Source organism: Candoia aspera, chromosome 1 (assembly GCF_035149785.1).
Source record: "Candoia aspera isolate rCanAsp1 chromosome 1, rCanAsp1.hap2, whole genome shotgun sequence".
In the NCBI taxonomy this organism is placed as follows: Eukaryota; Metazoa; Chordata; class Lepidosauria; order Squamata; family Boidae; genus Candoia; species Candoia aspera.
In genome coordinates this window covers 67702879-67728218 of record NC_086153.1, presented here as the reverse complement: position 1 = coordinate 67728218, position 25340 = coordinate 67702879, and the positions used below count along the sequence as shown (strand labels likewise).

General features: G+C 39.5%; 1 protein-coding gene across 1 annotated transcript in view; it reads right to left on the bottom strand.

Moving 5' to 3' along the window:
• The window catches only part of LOC134488926 (kinesin-like protein KIF28), a 43740-nt gene extending 18592 nt beyond the window's left edge, over positions 1 to 25148 (bottom strand). The window contains exons 1-14 of the mRNA XM_063291320.1: positions 25095 to 25148; positions 21430 to 21621; positions 20284 to 20487; positions 19192 to 19227; positions 13219 to 13443; positions 12232 to 12386; positions 9943 to 10054; positions 8438 to 8505; positions 7269 to 7411; positions 5672 to 5793; positions 4060 to 4150; positions 3034 to 3088; positions 1945 to 2068; positions 256 to 400 (exon numbers count right to left, since the gene is read on the bottom strand). Of these exons, the coding sequence (XP_063147390.1) occupies positions 256 to 400; positions 1945 to 2068; positions 3034 to 3088; positions 4060 to 4150; positions 5672 to 5793; positions 7269 to 7411; positions 8438 to 8505; positions 9943 to 10054; positions 12232 to 12386; positions 13219 to 13443; positions 19192 to 19227; positions 20284 to 20487; positions 21430 to 21621; positions 25095 to 25148 (1726 nt within the window). The remainder of the gene's footprint in view (positions 1 to 255; positions 401 to 1944; positions 2069 to 3033; positions 3089 to 4059; positions 4151 to 5671; positions 5794 to 7268; positions 7412 to 8437; positions 8506 to 9942; positions 10055 to 12231; positions 12387 to 13218; positions 13444 to 19191; positions 19228 to 20283; positions 20488 to 21429; positions 21622 to 25094) is intronic.
• Positions 25149 to 25340: the final 192 nt, after the last annotated feature.

Here is a 25340-nt window from a genome sequence, read left to right as displayed (position 1 = left end):
CTTAAGACGTTGGATGGCACCAGTGAACCTCAAGGTCAAGTCCAAGTTCTATGCTTTGCAAAATGCTGCTTGGAATAGAGTGATGGGTCTGTTTGTCTATCTGATTGTTATTAAGACATGGAATCCATTAGAGGCCATCCACAATGATTGAACAGATTTTCAAACGAGTTTACAATAAAAAACCAGCACCTTGATACAATTAAAAGTTTAAAATTGCAATCCTTGAGAGGAGAATGACTACAATGAGATGCTTACCAAGTTTGTCTACGCTGAAGCCTTTGGCAGCTGCCAGCTCTGATTGAATGAAATCATAATCATATCTGCTCAGATCCTCACTGGTGCGGTTGATTGGAGGGCCAATGTAGAGGTATGCACTGTTCGATCCCAAAATTATACGGTCCTGAGGAATTGTGTATACCATACATGCTGAAAGCATTTCTATTTTATTATAGTTTATAAACTTATCAAAGACCAAAACAGTAAACTGTGGGAGAAGATGGGCGGTGACAAATTTCATAGATAAATAATAAAATAAAATAAAATAAAATAAAATAAAATAAAATAAAATAAAATAAAATAAAATAAACTGAACATTATTGCTTTGGAGCCCAGAAAATGAGTGAGGGACCTTTCATTTAAAAAGGATTGAACTGTTAAGTGAGAAGCATCCTTTCAAATGTTTTAAACAACAAACTCAGTATCTGGCATTGAGCCAGCAACTTCCTTCCAACTTTATCCCCCGCTTCTAAAATATAGGGATAATACTAATGCAGTGTTAACCTACTTAAAACTAACTTAATAAAGTAAATAAAATAAACTAGATGAAACACTTTGTACTCTGTGCAAGTGTTCAGTTATCCAAAATGAAAGATTCAAATCCCCAATCTGCCCTGAAGTGATTTTGCTGTTTCTCAGTTTAGCCCAGGGCCGCAACTGGGGGGGGCAAGCGGGGCATGTGCCCCAGGCGCCGTGCTGGGGGGGGCACCAAAATGAGCACTGGGGGGCACCAAAATGGGCGTGGAATCCATGTTTGCCCTGGGTGACACAGACCCTAGTTGCGGCCCTGGTCTAGCCTCAGAACTGTTGTGAGAATGAGACAGCAGAGAAGAGGGAAAGAACCACAGACCACCTCCTGGAGGTCCTGGAGGAAAGTGGGCTGTGAGGGTAACAAACCAATGAGTAAGCTTGCTGTTGAATTTAGGCTGTAATGGATTTGATCTGGAAGACTTAAAAATGCTTCTCAAGACAAAGTTTCCATTCAAGAGTAAGAGTCTAAAAAGTAAAATTGCCTTTTTCAAACATAGCGTAATTTCCTCGTTACTTGGACAAATAATCTTTGTTTCACTGAAACCAGATATTGCCATCATGTAGTTTGCTTGGTTTTTGCTCACCCTGCTTTTTGAACCCATCAAATTGTGTCTTAGTCACTAAACTATAGTTGAAGAATTGTGATTTATTGCATCTGTGAACCCAATGTATACTTTCCCTTTGATGCATCTACAATAGCCAAAGGAATACTTTCCTCTCCCAAATATAATATTCTCTAGTGCCTTAGATCAGGCTTATAAAAGTTCTTACTTGTCAAACTGAATTCAGTTGATGTCCTGTGGTACCTGCTAAGGCTTTGATAAACATCCTGATTGTATTGCCTAAATGAAAATGCAAAACCAGGGAGGTTGCCAAAACACTTAGTAGGCCATAATGTGCAACAGGAGCTGCATTGTGTTCAGCTTGGTGGTCACAATACTCGCATCTACTCTCTCTTAATGGAGACTGAGTTCTTCCCAGGAGATCCTAAGTCACAGTCTGAAAACCCAGTTTGCTCAGTGGATGTAGCAGAAATGAGTTTCAAGAGCCAACTGGTCTTCATTTAGGATCGATAGCATTCTAAGGTAGGAGACACACCAAAGCATGGGAGAAATGATTAATCAACACACAACTCACCAGATGCTGCAGTTTGGTTTTTACCACAATGGGCACTCCATTCACAATGACCTTACATTTATCCCAAGGAGATATAGCAGCTTTGCCATCAGTATATGTGAATGTTGCGTGTTTATCCAAAATGCTGGGAAAGAGGAAGGCAAGCAATTCATAGCCACATGTCTTGCTTTAAATCCAGTAAATATAAGAGGAGGGCTAGTAGCACAAGAATATATGGTATGGGGAAGACATCATTGGGAATGAGAAGTAGAAAATGAAGGGGGTATGTTACAGCTCACTGACAGTGTCCTTACTTTGCATGTCACACATTCCCATTTCAGTCCCTATCAACACTTCCAGTTCAGGATTGGATACAAACTACATTTCAGAGGCCAGAACAGATTGCCTACTCCTAGGAAAACACAAGGGTGGACAATCTTTTGGCAGCTTCATATTTAGTCAAGCTGAATATTTTTTGGAAGGGTAAGGGCCAGAAAAGATAAACCAATATTTCAAAATGATCAGCACTACATTTGGGAGGAAATGATTTAGAGCTTTTAATTTTCTTTTAATTATCTAAAGCTTATGTTACTATTGTTGCATGATTCCTGCCTCAGAATGGCAAGAAATTTGTACCACAAATTGCCTGCAGTTGTAGTCAGAAGACACTGAAAAAGGGTGGACCTTGGTGTTCCATATGGATCTGGTGGCTCAGATTGTTATGGTCCGAAAGAAAGGAATGGACACTCTAAGACAGTGTTTCTCAACCTTAGCCACTTAAAGATGTGTGGACTTTAAGATGTGCTGGCTGGGGAATTCTGGGAGTTAAAGTCCACACTTCTTAAAGTTGCCAAGGTTGAGAAACACTGCTGTAAGGCAAATTATGTGTAATCTTACACACTAAGCCACGCAGAGAGATGCCTGGAATATCACAGCTGTGAGACAGGAAGACAAAGGTTTTAATAAGCCTCTTGAAAACTGGTGGTTCTTATGAGCACTTTTATACCTGCCTGAATAATCACTGCACACAAATTCACAAAGCCAAATTATATTCCCACCAACTTCATGCACTATTCCTGATAGTGAGCAGTGAGCTGTTCTTATACATACCCCAAGCCTCTGAGGATGATTGCATTCGATGGGGACTGGCCAACATCAGAAGACCCTGAAAGGAAACATGTTCGTCTTGTATGTTTGTGCCACACTGAATATTGATCTTGATCAGTCTACTGTATCTCAAATGGGCTCTTTCCAGATGCACTGGAACTGCATTCCCCAGAATGCCAAGCAAAAAATGGCCAATATTTTGCTGTTCGTAGTTCTGAGAGTTACAGTTCATTCATATATGAAGAGCATCAGACCAATGAAGGTAGGTTGTCCATCCATGCTCTTGTACACGCTTTCTTGGAACCAGCGATATAGGCCTCACATATTCCCCAGCTTGTCATGCAGTCTATGACTGGCAGTCTATCAATGGATGGGGAAACTAGAGAGTCTGATCAAATAATTTCAAAAAAGCAGTGATGGGTGATGGGGAAAGAGCTTAAAGTAATTATCTCTTAAGTATTCAGAGTAGGACTCCTCACTGTCAAGCAAACAAGCAATTCCTTATATTTGGCAGGATTAAAAAGGCTGCTTGGTGCAGAGAGCATCACAGAAATTCCACCAGCAGTAATGCTAGCTGGGAATAATTGAAGATGTGGTACGAATAACTAGATACTCCCAGACTGGCTAATGCTCCTTTATAGGAGCACTATAAATAACTCTCAGCCCAAAGTCTGCAAACTTCTGAATCACACCAGAGTTCTTTCAGTCTGAGTTTCCCATTAATACTAATTAAAGAGACAGTTTGTTTGTTCGTTTATATTTTGAATTTAGTCACTGCCCATCTCAAAGAGCGACTCTGGGTAGTTATAAGTAGTGGTTAGTGATGATGAGGTCTGGGGGATAAAATTACAAGTTTCTACTTGTGAAATATACTGTTTGAATAGAAGATTTTAAGCTTTCCTTAAGACACTTGTACATCATTCATTAAAAAAACAGAGTGTAAGCTCTTAGATTTCTTGGAATGGTATTGTTTATATCTCTGGTGCTTAGTAATACAAAAGGAAATGCTACAGTTTAAGAAAATAATACCATCTTGAATGAAATACTTCAGAACTCCTGAAAGCTGAGGGTCTTCATTGATATTCACAAGATATGGAAAAGTTTCCATCATCTGTCTCTCCTGCTGAAGAATCAAGCAAACCTTATTTCAGCAGATACTCTTCCTCAAAGGACATACAAGAACCACATGAGGTATTCCTTCAAAGTAAAAAATATACCCGGTCCATTTTCCCAATGGATTCTGAAAGAGAGGGCTATTGCTCCAGCATTGGCCATTGTAAATAATGGTGCCACTAAGTATTCCTTTCAAATCATCTTTCTGATTTAAAAATCTGGTATGACAACAACAAAAATTCATACCTAATTAGGATTTATATTTGTAAAGCTATCTGAAACTCTATGATGCAAGAATCCTTTTTGTTGTTGTTGTTGTTTTCCTGTCACAGGGATGTTTCCCAAGGTTTGAGTATTAACAGCATGAATGTTTATTTTTATATCCTGAAAACCCCTCACAAATACAATGATCCAGGAGATGTATTCACAGCTAGTAGAGGTATATTTGCGTTTTCATTTGTAGTACATTCTTCTTGCACTTTCCTTCAACACTCTAGTACAATTCTCCAGCTCAGTCCAGAGATGGACTTCCGGGCTGAGTGAGGACCGTGCTTGGTCCTGAAGTTGGAATCCTGGGAGTTGCCTTCCAAAACACAAGGGAGTCCACAGCAAAACCTAACTTTGCTTTTATCACTTCATACCATTTAAAATTAAATTAATTAAATACAGATAATGTTTCTCCTCTGTCACATTAAAAATTACCACTCAGGAGTAATTTTTGGAAAGGTTTTTGTGGGGGTGTCAAAGCTTCCAGAGGCCACCTGTGTCCTGGAGACTGAGGTTGTGCACTTTTGGCACAGAGAGTCTGAGCTGTTTAACATGAAAAAGTTTAGCCAGCTCACTGGATACTGGGGAAATTTCTAGAGGAAAGTCATTGAGTCTTATTGGAAGCAGCCTTTGTTAGCCCAGTTCAAAAAGCTCTTGCAGCTGTAAAGATTTCACATGTTCAGAAAACTGACACTCCCTCCCTCCTTCCCTTCCCCAGGAGCTCTCTCCGTCATTGCAATAAGAAGGAAAATATAAGTGTTGACTGGAACTAATTAAGACACTTCCTTGAAGAGGCTGTCCAGATATAGGCCTAATATCACACTGAACATACAAGTATTGCTGTAGAGGATGGAGGAAACAGCCTGGAGGGACAGGAGAAAGAGCCACTACCAAGACAAGTCATATAAAAGAGAACTGAGTCCAGGACAGGAATATAATCTGAGTAAATGTCTCAGAGAAGAGCCTTCCTAGTTCTCACAAAGAGAAAAGGAGGGAGGCAGGAAGCACGTTCAGGCTTGCAAGATTCTGTTACTATAGCTTTACAATAAAAGTAGTACTGATCCACATGACATTGGAGTCCTAGTCTGGTCTACTTTGGAGGGCTGATAATTGCTTTATAAACATAAACATTACATTGCTGGTCCAAATAAAATGGCCAATTGTATTTTGCTCTAATAGGGGTAACCATAGCCAGCAGCCACTTGAGGATGCTCAGGCTCCAGAAAAATGTGACAGGTACCCTGCATCACAAAGTTATGACCTGAGTGATTGCTGCATATTGCTGTTCCCATTCTTTCCGGGCTTCTTCCAGATGATATTCCCAGGTTGCTTGAATAGCTTGAATCCGTAACTCATTTTCCGCCAGCAGGGAGCGAAGCTCTTCTGCAAAAAGCAAGAAAACCAAACTAGGGTGCAAAGTGAAAACAAAATAATTTAATTAACATCTGCCCCCAGCTTACTAATTATGTAAGGTATTCTTGAAGCTATTGTAAAACTTCAGATCTGAAATATTCAGAAATTTCCAATTCCTATATATTCAGCAATTAAAACAAACATATTTAAATATTGATGAGATCTTTTCAGACAGGAATTTATACCCATGTGTCCCTGAAGGGATTGTTGGGACATACAGAAATACCTCCAAAAATGAGCTTAAGATTGGCAGACTTTTGCAAGAAAAGGAAACCTTTCCTACATGTTCCTACTCTGAAAGAGCATCATCTGAGTTCCCAGGCCCATACAGTATGTGATGCCCAAAGTAGGGGTGTCGATCCTAGAGATCTCTAAAGATTGTTCCCAAGTTTAATTTTTTTAAGAAGACAGAGAGAGCTATTAAATACATGAATATATATTATACATTATTATAGTATATATCATATTCACTCTATTTTAATTAAATGTACATGTAAAGAAAACATAGTCTAATTGAGTTATGATATTAACTCTACCCACCTACTGTGTTTTGGCCAAGTAAGGCCCTTGACCTGAAATAAGTTGTGCATCCCAGTTCTAAACCATTTGGGGTTTTGAAGGACATAATTAGCCCTTTGGATTGTACCTGGGAAACAAACTGGAAGTCACCACAGCTATTTCTATATATGCTCTTCAAAAAAGGATCTACATGGAGCACATGCATTCTGCCTGCCCTACACACATGCTATCAATCACAGAGAGTCCTCTGAAGCCGCTTATTAGAGAAGGGATTAGCATGGGAAAAAGAGTCCAAGCCTTGGTCACCTGCAAGAACTGAATTGTTCAGATGTCAGTGAGACCCAGGAATGTCTTTACTGAGGGGTGTGTGTGTGTGTGGGCCAATAATGTCCATTTCCAGAAGATGCAGATCTGACCGGTATTTGGATTATTATAGAATGTGATCTATGTAGATATAAAATGTGTACATGTAGAATGTGTTCTATGTGCGCAACCAGTCAGATTTACATCTGCTGGAAATGGATGTTATTAGCCCAACTCCCCCCACTCCCCCTGTCCGCCCCCCCCCCCCCCGCAATGGCATTCCTGGGCATCACTGACATCTGAGCAATTCAGGAATCTAGTTCTTGCAGGTGACCAAGTTTGGACTATATTTCCCATGCTAATCCCCTCTCGAATAAGCTGCTTCAGAGGACTGTCTGTGATAGATAGCATGTGTGTAGGGCAGGCAGAGCAGGGCTCAAGTTTCAAGGTATGATCATAGAAGAGAAAGGTTCTTCTTGGTCAAGCATAAAATTATTTCATGTCTGCACCAGGCAGTGTTGAATTCAGGGCATCTCCACTGTGCAAAACCTTCCAGACAACTGAAAGCACAGAAAAGAGTTTAGAACCCTGTAATTATGGCATTTTTGCTTCATAATACATACTTGTTTCTTCTGCTACTGTTTTTCCAGCATTTCCAAGGCTGGACAATCTGGAGAACAAATTACAATTTTCCATCTTGAGATCATTTATCAATTTTGCTGTTGTTCCTGAATTTATCACAGCTTGATTCTTTATTTTTTTTGTTCTTTTAGATGAAAAGCAAGCAGAAAAAAACACGAATTACTGCACTGACTTGAAGAAGCAAACAAACAAACAAACAAAAGAATCCAAGTAAATATTGATGCAGGGCTTTCAGATCTGGTCTACAAAAATCTGGATAACTACTAGATGCCAGCAAAGAGGGACCAAAACTATTAGATTTTTGCAGACCAGGCGTGGGAGCCTAAGATTATGGAATTCAAGTCCAAAAGGTCTTCCAAAGATTTTGAAAGGTTGGGGAACGCTGGTTGAAGTTGTTTACACTGTGACAAATGGACCTACATAAGTTGACTGTCAAACTCGAGCTCATCTTGTGTTTCTCTTGCAACACTTCAGTACAAAGTCTTGTGGCAATTGATTGTCTCATCCCACATGGGACAAGAGGAAACTTTGTGGAGAGAACTCCTTGCTCTGATCTCAGTCAGAATGATACAGATTATTGAGGGGAAGATGCAGGAAGGCGAAGGGGGAGGACAGCAGAAAAGTCTTCAAAGTGTTCAAAACTAAAATATTTTGGGGCATTTTTCACAGTTGAGATGGACAGGTGAGTTCAAGTCTTCAGATTCTGGAGAAAATGTATCAGTTTATTTTATTTATAATGCTTCTCTTTTGTGTTGTTAGAGTTAACCTGGCTTGGAATAGTTTGGTGTAATGAAGTAATTTTTTTTTTACCTAGACTACCTAGTCCCTGCAGTCTTCTTGGCAAGATTTCAGAAGTGGTTTGCCATTGCCTCCTTCCTTGGGCTGAGAGAGAGTGACTGGCCCAAAGTCACCCAGCCGGCTTTCATGCCTAAGGCAGGACTAGCCTAGTGCCTTAACTAACCATTAGACCAAACTGTCTCTCCAGTTAGGGTAATTCCCAACTCAGAAGTAAATCTTTTGAGGGACAACAGCAGACCAGATGCTCTGCATAATGGCCTGTGGCACAAATAACAGTTTATGAAAATTTAATTGCTTGTCAAGTTGGATTCTAATCCACCCCTTCATTTTACAGGATGTGAAATCAATCTACCTTTCAGCATAACGCAACGTTGACAATGTCTCCTCGTAACATATGTCTGCTGGACTGATTGCTGCAATCTAGAAACATGTAAACATATTAAATGTGAATACATTTTCATGGCACATATTTATTTGTTATTGTTATTAACGTTACTCACAGAATAGATATTGGTAACTGGCAGTCTCATGGCTACCCCTGGAGAAATGATACCCAATATGTATTTGTGGAAAAGACCCAGATTGAAATATTAGTCCATTGTGGAGACAAAAGCCAAAATCTATAATAGCACATCACTTTATGTAAATAAATAAAAAAGCAAGCAAATTTTCTAAACCACTGATATTTTGTGGCTTTAGCACTTTTCATGTCTTCTCCCATTAATTCAACCCTAGGACTGCAAAAACCCAGATGACAACCAGAAGGCAGCAGAGTTAGAATTTTATGTATCTCTTTGCTGCTTCCTAGTGAGCATTCAGATTTTTGAAGCCCAGATCTTATAGATTATCCTCTATCTATCTATCTATCTATCTATCTATCTATCTATCTATCTATATCAGTCATCTGTCTCTGTATCATCTATCATCTCATTTGTATCCTGCTACAACTGTATGCATATTTTAGTTGGTCAACCCCAAGAAAGGGTTCTGCTTTGAAGAATTTTAACTCCTTATTTGTATTCTACTGAAGTATTGGCCATAGTCATTTATTACTCTAAGATGCCACAAGACAACCACTCTACTGTGACCCCATTATTTCTACTGGTTGGTCCTAGCTGTCTGTCTGTCTGTCTCTGTCTACCTATCATCTAACAATTTTACAAATGGTGCCTTATTTTACAGGCAATTGTTTTTAATCAGTAATCACTAAATAAATAAATATTGATATGTTTTGTCCTGGCTCTGCCCTGTGTGGCCTTTGGGCTGTGGACATATAACAAATTATAAACATATACATGCATACAGAGGAGCTTGTTATGTCATACATTTGCTGAAAGGGAAAAATAACCTGTCAGTATTATTTCAGTAGGGCTTTGCAACCCTAGTTGATAAGAGGGGAAGCTGGGCAGTGTATAGAAATGTTCTGTGTATGAATATGTGTGTGTGTGTGTAGAGAGGGAGGAAGTCGTAAATTCAGGTCAACCCTTCTGGCTAGTTATAGCCTGCATTTTATGTTTTCATGTCTGATTTTGTGTTTTAATTAGCTGCTTTAGGTAAGCAGAATGTTGAAACAATAATAAAACAGAATGCAAATAAACAGCTGAGTTTGAAAAACTAAGGAGAGCTAACCTTGGTTAGTACCATTAGGAAATGGCATGGCTGGGAAGTAAAAAAAAATCCCCAAAGGTGGCAATGGCAAGCCATTTCTGCATTGCTGCCAAAGAAAGCTACGGAGATGTCTTCACGGAATCAGCAGGAAACAAACATGGATTGGGGTGGGAAGAAAGTAGATCTCCTCCACTCTATACACACACATTTCAACCTCCACAGCGCAGGGTATGTGAAATAACGTATTACCATTATAGTTCTACTGTTTCCTCCCAACGCAGATTGCAAGAGTTTGGTAAGAACTGAATCTCTGTAAGGGACATGCAACACTCTCTTTCCCATGGCAGCTTCAGCCAGAGCACTAAAAGGAAGATGGAAGATAGCAAAAGACAGTCAACCAGAGACTTAAAAAAAAAATTGCCGCTCAATCCTTGGCCTTTTTATTCAGAAGCAAGCCTCGCAGCGTTCAAGGGGACATATGGCCAGATAAATGTTCATCAAGTGTCTCTGTACAACACACGCTGACCGTCTGTTCACTGGACATATGAGTAGTGAGTCATCATCTGGTAAAAAAATATCCTACTCTGATTTTTGTTTACCCTTCAGAGATTTTCTGGGCAAATTGAAAAAGACAAGCAGCAGCAGTAGGCAAATTGCAAACGGGAGGGGACAATGTCTGGACTTCCCCCTGCCCCCCGATGACGCTAGGCAACTGCACAACAGAAGCACCAAAAGCTAAACAGAACGGAATGTTTCTAAGGTGGCTTCACTTGAGTAGCAGTTACATTATCACAAGGCAGGGTGAGAGCCTAACAAACATGGCTGTAAATTAAACATTCAAATTAATGGTCTTTTAATAGTAAGTTAAAAGGATTGTCATAATGTAACTCAAAAGAAATGAGCAAAAAATGCAGATGTTACCTCTTAGGAGTACTATGACAGTATGTTCTTGAATTTTATTGCTGAAATAAGGATCAGAATGATATTAACCTGCTGGATGGGGACTGAAGTTTTCTAAGACTGCCTGAACTTTTAAAACATAGATTTAGTATTTGATTAGAGCATTATTGAGTAACAAGTGAAAATTATACTTCTGTAATATAATGCTCAAGACATGGGGCTCATCCTCACATCTGCTAATCACAGCAAACATTAACCATTTTTAGGGGACATAAACTCATTATGTCACCTTTAACACTTCTCCAGCCCACCATGATGCAACTTACATGCATATTATCCAATTTTAAAGTGGCATTTTTCCCCTTCTCCCAACATGTGTTATTGTTTGAATGATGTGCAATGCCTTGTTGACAAAGTTGGTGAGACACAGCCAGGGACTGGGATCTGCCCAACCCCTTTTGGCTGCTGCAGGCAGCTGCAGGCATGGCCCTTCCCTCTGGTTGCGGGCATTGCCCTCCATGGCTGCTGGCTTGGGCTGCCAAAGAAATCAAATACCGTTTGCCTGTATAATACCTGACTGGTTCTTTGGAAAACATTTTGGGATCACACAAGCTCCTCTTTCAAAGGGCACTAAACTCAGTTTTAAAACAAAGAACTGGTGCTCTGTTGATTTGAACCAGGAAACAGCGTTTTGTTGCTGGCTTTGTCTCAAATGCAGGCTTTTTGCTGCTTCTGTCAAAAAAATGGTTTCACATGGTCAGTTTTTCTATTTGATTTTAATAGTGTGCTATTTTTCCTACTCAAACAGCATTTTATATACTCCATGGGCTACTTCTGGGTGCTGTTGGCTGTAGCCACTCACTGCCAACCCTGCCATTCCCTTGCAGCAATTACTGATTTGGGATATATGGGAGCTACTGTGAAATTTGCAAAAGTTCTGTTTCCTTTTTAGCTCATGTGACAGATCACATCATGGACTAAAGAAGTTCTAATGCACCTTGCCTCCCTCTGCTACCTGTGATGTGTCAGTAAGGCTATTTCTGTCTAGTGCTCTTCTTGAAGAACATTAATTCCATGTCCCAAAAATAATCTGGCTGACATGTTGCACGTATAATGGCAGGATCCTGGATGAAGCCAGGAAAAAGCTTGCAGAAGAACTTGCCACGCTTCAGCCTGCACCCCTATGCCATGTATAGAAGATGAATGAAAGGCACATGTTTAAGCAAACAGGTCCAGCGTTCTCTCACAAGAAAGCTAGATCCATAGCCTGAGTAAAAGGCAAGTAGCACAGAGAATGGCTCTGCTAGTGACCTGTCATTTAGGTAATTTAAAAAGTGGGTAAAAGTTTAAAAAGTGCCCATACTACCACAGGTTGGTTGCTTTTTCCACCAGAAGGTGATTCTGGATGGGCAAAGAAAAATGCAGCCAGGGGAATCCAACAATCGCTGCCCTTACATTGTTCTGCATTAAAACTGGACAGCACGTCACCAGCATTGTGACAGAGGCAAAATAGGGTTTACCTGCCAAGGCAGCATACTTCATGTCAGCATACTTCTTTATTAGAAGAATGAGTGTTAATGTAACTGTGAGGAAGAGCCCATGTATAGGTCAGTTTACTACATACTGTAGGTTTTGTACCTGATCACATTCCCTAAGGTGGTTAAACTCAGATTTACACGTGTTCCTTCTCTCAGCCTGTCGCCTTCGGATCCTGAGGACTTTTGTCTTTCACTTCCTGCCAAGTCCACTAGATTTATAATGGACTGTTTTGTGATTTCGTCTTTCAGAAAAATCTGCAGGACATAATATTGAGAACGGAAGACCAATGGGCACAGTTCACCATGTATTTCAGAAGTGCCTTAAGCTCTCATTCTCTTAATTGGCATTTGTATAAGAAACGTTGCTAGTGGGTTGTACTCAATATATCCATCAAGATACAGTAGGCTGATACTATAGAAAATTAAACGTAAACAATGAAAATAAGAATCACACTCGCGTACAAAGAAAATTATGACTGGGGTCATACAATATTGTAAACTGCCCAGAGTCGCTCTATGAGTCAGATGGGCAGTGACAACATTCGAAATACACACACACACACACACAAATAAATAAATAAATAAATAAGCTGGCTAAAATGGAGGCTGGATAACTTCTGGTTCAACATCTTGTGGGAACCCAGCCACTGTTACATGAACAGGAGGAGGAAGGAGTATTAGGTATGTTTGCCGCCTTGAGTTATTTATAAAAATAATAAAGGTGGGATAGAAAATAAATGCATAAACAAACAAACAAACAAACAAACATAGCAATAATGTTTTGTTAACTTGGATTCAGGGTTTAGAATTCAACTTATGTGCTTCAACTCACCATTCAAACCAGCACTTGCAGATTTAACATAGACATACATAAACCCATACTACAGGTCAAACTTCCATGGGGTAAGAAAACAGTCTTTGAAAATACATTTTTCATGGACTTTCAGAACAGGTAAGTATTTTCTCAAAATAGTTGCAATTATCTGGAACCAGAAACTCCACAGTAAGAACTCAGTGCATTCAGATCTAATGTGTTGCGTACATGCACCATATTTGGTTATTCTCTGTACCTATAGCATTGCTATACCTGTTTGAAATGAATGGTGATGACCATATGAGACCGACTGCTGGTGGTATTCATGCTGGTTGAAGCTGTGGTCCTTATCTTGGTCCCTTGCTCCATGAGTCTCTCAATTTGTGCATAACTATCACAAGGCACCAGTTTCAAACTTTCCACATAGAAGCCTTGCTGCTGGTCTTCTCTAACTTTGAGTCCACCATTCCTTTTAGTTTTAGACAGCAAATCTACTACCTGGAAGGGCAAACAAAGTTTATTTTAAAGAGAGAAAAGGGCTGGCTGCCATTTCAGTGGGGAGGGGAATTCTTAAAGTTTAAAATGTATTTGTAAGAGAACAGATCAGGATTACAACTCACAGAATTCCCTGTCATCTAAGTGTGGATTAACTGAAATTACAGAGAAATGTAGAAAAAGTCTTAAGACAACATTTTCAATAGCCATAAGGATCATGTATGTTCTTCTGTTGGGACTGTGCAGCAATGTTAAAGACAGCCTCCCCCAACCTGGTATCTTCCAGATATACTGGAATTCCAACTTTGGTTATCCCTGTGGGAATTCTAGGACAGTCTAAAGATATATGGACCATATTGTGGGGGCTTCTCTAATGTTGTTTATTCGTTTAGTCGCTTCCGACTCTTCGTGACTTCATGGACCAGCCCACGCCAGAGCTTCCTGTCGGTCGTCAACACCCCCAGCTCCCCCAGGGACGGGTCCATCACCTCTGGAATATCATCCATCCACCTTGCCCTTGGTTGGCCCCTCTTCCTTTTGCCTTCCACTCTCCCTAGCATCAGCATCTTCTCCAGGGTGTCCTGTCTTCTCATTATGTGGCCAAAGTATTTCAGTTTTGCCTTTGATATCGTTCCCTCAAGTGAGCAGTCTGGCTTTATTTCCTGGAGGATGGACTGGTTTGATCTTCTTGCAGTGCAAGGCACTCTCAGAATTTTCCTCCAACACCACAGTTCAAAAGCATCGATCTGCCTTCTCTCCGCCGTCCTTATGGTCCAGCTCTCACAGCCATATGTTACTACGGGGAACACCATTGCTTTAACTATGCGGACATCTGTTGTCAGTGTGATGTCTCTGCTCTTAACTATTTTATCGAGATTTGTCATTGCTCTTCTCCCAAGGATTAAATGTCTTCTGATTTCCTGACTGCAGTCAGCATCTGCAGTAATCTTCACACCTAGGAATACAAAGTCTTTCACTGCTTCTACATTTTCTCCCTCTATTTGCCAGTTATCAATCAAGCTGGTTGCCATAATCTTGGTTCTTTTGAGGTTTAGCTGCAAGCCAGCTTTTGCACTTTCTTCTTTCACCTTCATCATAAGGCTCCTCAGTTCCTCTTTGCTTTCAGCCATCCAAGTGGTATCATCTGCATATCTGAGATTGTTAATGCTTCTTCCAGCGATTTTACTCCAGCCTTGGATTCCTCAAGCCCAGCTTGTCGCATGATGTGTTCTGTGTACAAGTTGAATAGGTAGGGTGAGAGGATACAGCCCTACCGTACTCCTTTCCCAATCTTAAACCAGTCCGTTGTTCCGTGGTCTGTTCTTACTGTTGCTACTTGGTCGTTATACAGATTCTTCAGGAGGCAGACAAGATGACTTGGTATCCCCATACCACTAAGAACTTGCCACAATTTGTTATGGTCCACACAGTCAAAGGCTTTAGAATAGTCAATAAAACAGAAATAGATGTTTTTCTGAAACTCCCTGGCTTTTTCCATTATCCAGTGGATATTGGCAATTTGGTCCCTAGTTCCTCTGCCTTTTCTAAACCCAGCATTTACATCTGGCAATTCTCGCTCCATGAATTGCTGAAGTCTACCTTGTAGGATCTTGAGCATTACCTTACTGGCATGTGCAATGAGTGCCACTGTTCGATAGTTTGAACATTCTTTAGTGTTTCCCTTTTTTGGTATGGGGATATAAGTCGATTTTTTCCAGTCTGATGGCCATTCCTGTGTTTTCCAAATTTGCTGGCATATAGCATGCATTACCTTGACAGCATCATCTTGCAAGATTTTGAACAGTTCAGCTGGGATGCCGTCTCCTGCTGCCTTGTTATTAGCAATGCTTCTTAAGGCTCATTCAACCTCACTCTTCAGGATGTCTGGCTCTAGCTCACTGACCACACCGTCAAAGCTATCCCCGATATTGTTATCCTTCCTATACAAGTCTTCCGTATATTCTTGCCACCTTTTCCTGATCTCTTCCTCTTCTGTTAGGTCCTTGTCATCTTTGCTATGGATCATACCCATTTTTGCCTGGAATTTACCTCCGAAGTTTCTAATTTTCTGGAAGAGGTCTCTTGTCCTTCCTATTCTATTGTCTTCTTCCACTTCCACGCATTGCTTGTTTAAAAATAATTCCTGATCTCTTCTGGCTAACCTCTGGAATTTTGCATTTAATTGGGCATATCTCCCCCTATCACTGTTGCCTTTTGCTTTCCTTCTTTCTTGGGCTACTTCTAGTGTCTCAGCAGACAGCCATTTTGCCTTCTTGGTTTTCTCTTTCTTTGGGATGTATTTTGTTGCCGCCTCCTGAACAATGTTGCGAACTTCTGTCCAGAGTTCTTCCGGGACCCTATCTACTAAGTCCAGTCCCTTAAATCGATTCTTCACCTCCACTGCATATTCCTTAGGAATATTAGTGATCTCATATCTAGCTGATTTGTGGGTCTTCCCTAATCTCTTTAGTCTGATCCTAAATTGTGCAAGAAGAAGTTTGTGATCGGAACTACAGTCAGTTCCAGGTCTTGTTTTTACCGACTGTATAGATGTCCACCACCTTTGGCTGCAAAGGATGTAGTCAATCTGATTTCGGTGTTGTCCATCTGGGGAAGTCCATGTATAAAGCCGTCTCTTAGGTTGTTGAAAGAGAGTGTTTGTTATGCAGAGTGAGTTGTCTTGGCAAAATTCTATCAGCCTATGTCCTGCTTCGCTTTGTTCTCCCAGGCCATGCTTACCTGTAATTCCAGGTGTCATTTGACTGCCCACCTTAGCATTCCAGTCTCCCGTGATGAAAATAACATCTCTTTTAGGCGTGTTGTCCAGTAGGTGCTGCAGATCCTCATAGAACTGCTCTACCTCAGCTTCTTCAGCATCTGTGGTTGGGGCATATATTTGGATCACTGTGATGTTAGATGGCTTGCCCTGAATTCGAATTGAGATCATTCTATCGCTTTTTGGATTGTATCCAAGCACTGCTTTAGCCACTTTACTATTAATTATGAAGGCTACTCCATTTCTTCTGTGGTCCTCTTGTCCACAGTAGTAGATCTGGTGGTCATTTGATGTGAAGTGGCCCATTCCAGTCCATTTCAGTTCACTGATGCCCAAAATGTCTTTCTTTAATCTTGACATCTCACCAATAACCACATCCAATTTGCCCTGGCCCATAGATCTTACATTCCAGGTTCCAATGGTGTGTTGATCCTTAAAACATCGGATTCGTTGTTCACCTCCAGCACCTTCGGCCGCTAGCCGTCCTTTCGGCTTTGAGCTAGCTGTGTCATCACGTCTGGGGCTAGTTGAACTCATCCTCTGTTCCTCCCCAGTAGCATTTTGACCATCTTCCGACCTGGAGGTCTCATCTTCCGATGGTATACCGACATATCTCTGGTTGTACTGATCCATTTAGTTTTCATGGCAGGAATACTGGGGTGGGTTGCCATTACCTTCCCCAGGGATCGCATTTAGTCTGACCTCTCTGTCACGACCTTCCCATCTTGGGTGGCCCTTCACAGTTTAGCTCATGGCATCATGGAGGTGCTCAAGCTCCAGCACCACGACAAGGTAACAATCCTTTGCTGAAGGGCTTCTCTAATGCTTTATGTTATTTTCAAAACATACAAAATAAAAGACCAGTAACAAGGTGGTGAAGAATTAGCAATGATTCAGATGATTAGGTTCATATATCAAAGGAAAATTATTTTGATTACATATAAGGGACTCTAAAATAGTAATATTTGAAGAAAGAAAATTGGACAAGATGATTTAGAGTCAATTCCCCCCTCTCTAACTGCCCCTATTTGGCATTCCCAGTTTTTTCAACCCTCTATCTGCAAATGTTGATCCTTGCATTCTTGAAGGCTGCCTTGGTCACACCGTAGTATGTTTACAATTTTCTCTTGTACTGGATATTCATTCATTCATTCATTCAATTTGCATAGCTGCCCATCTCAAATCTGTGACTCTGGGCATCTCTCATAATTAAAAACAAACAACAAAACTGGTAAACAAAATACAAAAATCAATTGAAAAAACAGTAACTCCTTCAAAACCAAATTAAAAACCCGATTGAAACCAAGATTTAAAACCAGGCAACATAATAAGCAGGCAAGTGTAAGTCATCTGTCAATCAATACAGCCATCTAGCAGGCTCCAAACCATAGCCAGATCCCTAGGTACAGTGACAGAGCAGGGTCTGGGCCAGTCTAACCTCTGGGGGATGGAGTTCCAATGGGCGGGCGCTGTGGCAGAAAAGGCTTTCCTCCTGTGTCCTGTCAGATGACACTCCTTAACAGACAGGACCATAACATGCCCTGTCTGCTGGACCTGAAGGGATGGGTAGATGTAACTGGGGAGAGGTTTTTTCTTCCTGAAATACCAGTTTCTTCCTAACATTCTGGACTATATTCCCAGAGTTCCTGGGAACTGGTCACTGTGACAAGTCCTTAATTTTGGTATGGCAAAATTACACTGCCTCCTAAAATAACAGGTAAATAGACCCCACCTTCAGTGTCCAGCATGGATGGAATTCAGCTTTTACACATGAAACGGATATAATAATTTTGTAACTTTGGCGTATATTTGATCCTGAATGTGCAGGGGTTCCCTGAGGCCTGAAAAATATTTCAAAGGTTCCTCCAGAGTCAAAAAGTTGAGAAAGGCTGCCCCAGAGGGCCTTTCACAGTACGCTTATAAACCAGACTGCTCCTTCATAATTCTACCTATAAGGGTCAGTAGAATGGTATGTTTAGCCACTAGACACTTTCTGAGTTGCTGGCTAAAACCAGTACATTATAGATCAAACATCACTCTTGATTGGGCAAAGAAAGAATGGATTTCCCAAATAAGACTGGCTTTAACTCAGAGAATCCCCCAGATTTTATAAACCTGCAGATGCATGCTCAGAGCAGGAGAAGAAAAGCTTGAGCCCCCAAAATGCAAACCCCAAATATTCTCTCTCCTAGCAAACATATGTTGAAATGCATGAGCTTATTCAGGAAGGTGGTAAGTAACTTGTTTTAACTAGGCTTATGGTATTGAGTTGGAATTTTGTGGGAGCTTCTTTCCTGCCGTTGGGTTCCCTCTCTTCCCCTTTCCCAATAAACTCTTTTTCATAATCTGTAGGGTTGACTTCATTGGTTTGGTAAGGGAATTCCTCATAAAACCTGCCTTGTGGTCAAGACTGACCAGTTACTTAGCTATGCTGGTGTTTCAGGATTGGCACAAGACTTAATCAGTTCTGTGTTTCTAAGAGTACTTTCCTTTTACTTTCCAACAATCTGAAGGGAGTTAACCTGAATAGAATGGTTAAGACCCCCCAGCTAGGTAGAAGAGGGAGTGTCAGGAAGTTCACCCTGACTGGAAGCAACCTACTGAGATTATCTTTTATTGAGGAACTGCTGCAAGAAGGGGCTTGCAAGGGAATTTTTAAAATCATCCTCCCAGGTAATAATGGTCATGTTAACTAGCTCTTACGGGAATTATATCCCAAAACAGCTGCAGAATTGCCTAAATTTTCAGTATGTTTTTTCTTGAAAACTGCTGCACTGGCAGGTTAGTCACTGAGGATTGAGATGGCTGCCAGATCAGTAACTTTGGTCTAAGCATCAATCCTATTTCTGAATTGCTATAAAGATCCCCTGAAGAAAACTCAGGTTGTTAGTGTCTACCAATGCTGTTTCCTATAAGAAGCTATTAGAATTCATCACGAAAAGGAAAAGAGCTAAATGTCATCTGAATATAATTACCTGTTCATTGTAAATTTCCAACATACTAAATGTAATCTATAAAGGGAAAAGAGAGATAGTACAAGATGAATCACTAGCTCCATTACTAAGTATTTAAGTAGAGTTAGCAAAATGCAACTGTATATTCTACCGAGTTTTGCACTGTTGTATACACCTGGCTTCTACTCCGTAGTTGTATTTTATCTGAGTCACTCTTTCTTGGAAAGTAGCTTTTTAAACTGAAGATTTAAAAACATTCCAAGATATAATCCATACACACACACTATTGTAATTCCAAAGGTTGTCACTGCATAGACACATTCATAATAAAAAATATAATCGATCTGAAAAAAAAATACATGGATTTTATAGCAAAGGGTGGAGTCAAATTACCCATAATTTCCCCTTCAAATGGAAGACACTTTTTCTTAGAAACAGATCAGAGGTGGACTCTTATTGATACAATAGAGCAGGGTTTCTCAACCAGGGTTCGGTGGAGCCCTAGGGTTCCGCGAGAGGTCACTAGGGGTTCCCTGGGAGATCACGATTTATTTCAAAAATTTATTTCAAAAATTATTTGGGCAACTTCACATTAAAGAGGCAAGTTTCATTCTTTATTTTTAGTTTAAGAACACTGTTCATGCATATATACAGGCCTACCCATGAAACAAATATAATAATTTTGTAACTTGTGGCCTATATTTGAGCCTGAATGTGCAGGGGTTCCCCGAGGACTGAAAAATATTTCGAAGGTTCCTCCGGGGTCAAAGGGTTGAGAAAGGCTGCAACAGAAAGTAACAGGGATGATCTGAAATATATTTTATATATAACTTCAATAATCTTTGTCTCTCAAACAGCTTGTTACATCTGACTGTGCTTCTTCCTTAGTCTGACTATATGCCATCAGTTTGGTGATCACTGTTAGCAATCACAAAGATTTTTCCTGTGATTTGCCCCCATCCTGGTCCTTCAGTTCTTCCAATGGTGCAACACTTAATGCCATGGCATATAGTATCCATTTATGATCAAAACAAACCAGCATTTCAAAATACGTAATTTTTATAAACAGGTCATAGGCCATCTATGTTACAATGTCTAAACTCTTGAACATACCTGATATTGCTTGTTTGTGTCTTGATTTTGAATCATTTTAAACAGTTCTTCACATATGACTGGAATTATGCCTCTGTTTGCACCATGGCCTATCATTGAGTAGCTCTTCCCTGAACCGGTCTGACCATAAGCCAGAAGGGTGGCATTGTAACCTTGCCAAGCATTGTTCAGGACTCCCGCACCAAGGTCATGAAAAACTTCCCTCTATAATGATAGAAAATTCAATTCTAGCAGATTTAATTAAACCACACCAAAGGTAGTGATGTTGAGCCAGTAACCACAGCCACTCTTATGGCTTGGTCTGATGATACCGACAGATGTCTGATTAGATGTTCAAGAAAAATATTCTCAGTTAAGGAAATTCCAGCGCATCCATACAAAGTGAACTTCTGAAGAGCAGAGAATGGAAATGTGGTACTTTTTTTTCCTGGTATAAGATTTCAGGTCTCGTGGGGCTCTGGATGGCTCCCCAGAAATGCACAGGGACCATCATTAAGCACTGGCCAAGGAAAAGATGAATGAAAGATGTATAATGAAACACATCGTTTATACCCTCCCATCACATTTTTTTCAGCTAAGCAGCAGGGAAGAGAATGATGGCAGCTGATCTCTTTGTACCAAGGATATTTTTTCCCAAACTTCCATTCTGAAGTCTAAATTACACAGCTACTGTGTACTCCCTAGGACTGGCTGGTTAACTCTTCTATGGACATCAGCTATGGAAGGAGAAATCTGAAGTTGGATCTTACACTTCCCTGTTTCTCAGTCACTGCAGCTGTTAGGAAATCTCAACCTTGGAAAGCTCTGATAAGAGGAAGGTAGGAAGAGTGAAGGATCCAAAGGCTGCCTGTCTCCACCTCATCCCCGACTTGAAAAAAAAATTCTTAAACCAGTTTGAGAAGTTCATTAAATTCGAATTTCACTCCCATTGCAAGAAACAGGAAGGAAAGGGTTTTTGAATAAAGCAAGAAGTCTATAAGGGACTACAATCACTTGCCTTTCCACTCAATCTTTGCTGTGACCATGAATGTGACTTGTCAGACTTAGCCATTGGCTTGCCTATCCATTTTTGCCATCAAAATTGACAGTGGAATGAATTGTTTACACTTTTTGTATTGATAGAAAATATTAGAAAATACTTTTTACCTGCCCGGTGTATCTGCTGTTTGGTCCAGATGAAACAAGCTTGCCATCTTGGTCCTTTAAAAATCCACTGTGTGACCAATATGCCAGGTCAAAGGTAAAGGATTTAACATGACTTGGATTTTTAGGATCATGTATGCTTGTTGTGCTGGAATTCATAGAAATCACACATCTGCTGCCTGCATTTTTCTCTCTCTGTTGAAGTTATAGTCAGTTTAAATAAATTAAAATTCAAATTGCTAACTTGTTCTTTTTTCAGTTTAGACTATGGCATATATTTGGAAGTTGGAAGCTTATTGATTTTTTAAAAATGTAATTTTTATTAAGAATTTTAATTACAACAGTAAAAACTAATACAATCTAAACTTAAAGAAAATGGGAAGAAAGAAAAAGTGCAGGAAAAAAGAAAAAGAAAGAAAAAGAAAATAAATATATAAAGAAGCGACTTCCAACCTTCATCACAAGTATAAACAAATTTAATAACTCTTCACCCCCTGTAAGGTTAAACAGGTATCTCTTCATCCCAGATCCCACCTCTTGTCTATAAGCAAATCCATAAAACATCAATTTTTCAATCCTGGTGTCAGTAAAAACTCCTTAAAGGGTTGCCAGAACATTGCAAAAAATCTTATTTTAACCTTGATCAAATAAACCAACTTTATATTTCTTCCTTTTATTTCTAACAGTCTTAATGTAATATTGTAATAGGATTTGATTTCTCCTCTTCTTTATCCCATCGCAGATTTCTTCAAGGCGTTAACAAGCCTCTTTTGTAGATTCAGTAAGAAAACATTTTCATTCTTAGTTTATAATTTGTATTTCCCTTTTAATTTTTAAAACTTCAGCCAGTTTGTGTATCTAGTGAAGTGTCCTTTTCCAAATCATTCTCTTGGCCTGTCATTTGTAGTTCCACGTTCTGTCTTTCTCTATCTTGTCAGATAAAATTTGTTCCACATCTGTCATTTCTTCATTAGCATCTTTTAGACACAGTCTATCTACAGAAGCAGACATCATTACTGACAGAGTTAATATTGTAGTTACTAATGTCTGGCTCTATTTTTCAAAGATCTCCTTTAATATTTCTGATGTTATGTTTTGTATCGTTTTGTAAGTCCCAGTATTAACTAACATCAGACTTGTATTTCTTTTTCTTCTGCTTAAAATCTTTAGTCACTTCTAGTGTCCAATTTCTAAAATTACCACTTCTGTTACAACTTGTAATTGCCAGGATAGCCCAAATACGTCTGTTTCCCCCAAGGTTTATTTTTTATAGTGAATTCCAAAATTTTATAGAAAAAATCAATATTCCAAATTTATCTGGACCCTTAATCAGTTTATAACTTTCTTAGATTGAAATCTTATTTAGCTTTTTGCTGTTTATTTTAAATTATTTAAGTTAAGCTTGTAATTAATTTTTCTTTTGTTCAGAGTTGAAGATAAACTCACCCGATGAAGACTTTTCAGACTTGTCATTCCAAAGGTCTCTAATAGCTTTAAGATGGTTAATAAGCAATAAACAAAAGTGATTAGAAAGTGAGGTTTGTGAACGTGGCATCCTTTAAAAGGCTCTGCCTTTGTCTCCTGGCACTCAAACCCATGGAAAACCACTGTCTTACTGTCTCCTCACAAGGAGCAGCTGTCTAGAGCATATATGACTGATCTCCTGTTGTCTCTTTATCCAGAGTGGTTCCAAGGAACAGGTCTACTCACTGGGTTGTTGGCTCCGCTTTCGCAGAGCCATCTGCAGTACACCATTCCTCCCCTGGAAGTAAGCAGCAGATTCTAACACACCTTCAGAAAGCAGATATATTTTGCCTTTCACAAGCTAAACTTTCACCAATATTTAGAAAAAAAAAGAATACTCTGCTTCATAGATTAAAGAAAATGCTCATGTTTCTAATTCCCAAAAGCATGTTTATTGCAGAAGTTACAATTTCAATAAATCAAAATAGAGTTAGATTTGTAGATGATGAGAATGAAGATTCCATACAGGTATTTTGTTCGGTCCGTTTTACCTGTTGTGCACAGACACACACACACACACACACACTGATCAGAAGATGAGGAATTTTCTCAGTATTTTTGAGGACAGTCTTTGAGGTCTTGAATCAATTTGTATTTGTTAAACAGGGTTATTTTTTCCTTCATGAGGATTCATCAGTTGAAATGTTACCAATTCAATATGTATGTTTTGCCTGATTTTGCTTCGATGCTGAACCCTGACAAAATTAGTCTTGTGCTGCCACCTTATGCTGTATATAGTAATGATTCTATACATTCCAACCAAGGTCACTTCTATATATCCTTTTTCTTTTTTTTCTCTTCCACTTCTTTTCTTTTCTTGCACTTTTTTCTTCCTTACTTTATATTAGTTTGTGTTAGTTTTTTATCTTCTTGTTTAAAAGCTTTAATAAAAATTATATTTAAAAAATTCCAGCCAAGGGCAGTAGGCTGAAAAGATGTAGATAAATATTGAACAGAAACTAGTGAGACAATTCCTAGATTCTCAATTGGAGGATAGCAGTACCTTGATGGTGCTTGAGCTCCATCATCAGTTTAATTCCTTATCTCATACTTATCTACATCCCCTTCTTACCTTGCTCAGTCAATATGGAGGCCAGACTTTGATACAGACTTCGTTGGCCTCTTTCCTCTAGTATGGTAACTAGGTTTTCAAAAACTGCATGACTAAAGTACATTGACAGTTTTCTGTATCACTGGGAGAAAAGGTGGAGCTGTTAATTGTCCTACAGCAACACTATATGCATGAAGGGAACAACTCATGTAGGGAGACAGAAAAGACTTCAAGTGATGTATCTTAATAATGGTACCCTTCTTTCTCCTAGAACTGTGTCTTTAAAATAGTTGCCTTACAGAAAGATGGCATTTATTTGCAGGGAGGTAAGAACACAGGTTTGGGATTCTAAAGGCAAGAGAAATCAGAAGGTCCCTGGTCATACGGGATGAAGCCTTGGGTTTCCAGGTCCCAAACAGAAGATTTCTATAGGTGCATCATCTTCTATCACTGTTATGGTAGGATAAGAAAAGCTACAGTAGGTAAAACATGTTTTTAATGCTATGCTCACGTGTATGGCAATTGTCTCAAAACCTGAAATCCTTGCATCTGAGAAACCTCTGGGTTTGCTGGCCAAACAGGTAGTTGAAACCCATCTTTAAATGACCCATTAAATAATACCCATTAATTAAAAGGTTTGTCAGGAATAAGTGGGCAATTGAAATGACATCTGACTTATGGCTACTTAACACATTCCCAAGGGAGAATACATTTGCAAATTTAACTAAACCACCTAGTATATCAAGCATTGATAGATTAATGCAAGAAATGCCTGAAATCTGATTAAAGCTAGGCCTAGTCCCACAGCAAGGGTTAGTCTGCTATCTAACCAATGGCACTATAAACATCATGATCAGGCTTCCCTTTCTCTCTTCATTTAACACATCGTTTTCACTTTGTTTCTTCATTTAGCACATTATTTTCACTTTGTATCTTCATTTAACACATTTGAACGCAGATGCTATTACCAGACCCAAGTTTTTACTCAAGTTGCCCTATTTTTGCTTGTTCATCTCTCTTCTCTACAACACAAATAATCCTAAATTATGACCTTAAGATTTAGAGACATTGACTGCACAAAACGAATACTAACCTGGCTGAAAGGTCTGACACGTACTGCCACTTTCACACTGTCAGAGTTTGGCATTTTAACTCTTCAAGGAAGTAAAATATAAAGTGCAAGGATCAGTTATATCTGGGCCATTGCTTGGACAAAGTAAAAAAAAATATGGGGCTGGAGCACAATACACCTGATTCTTTGTAACTAATACATTATTGATAAGTTCACCTCTCACCTGTATAAAGTAACTGATAAATTATTTCTAAGAGGCACTCCATT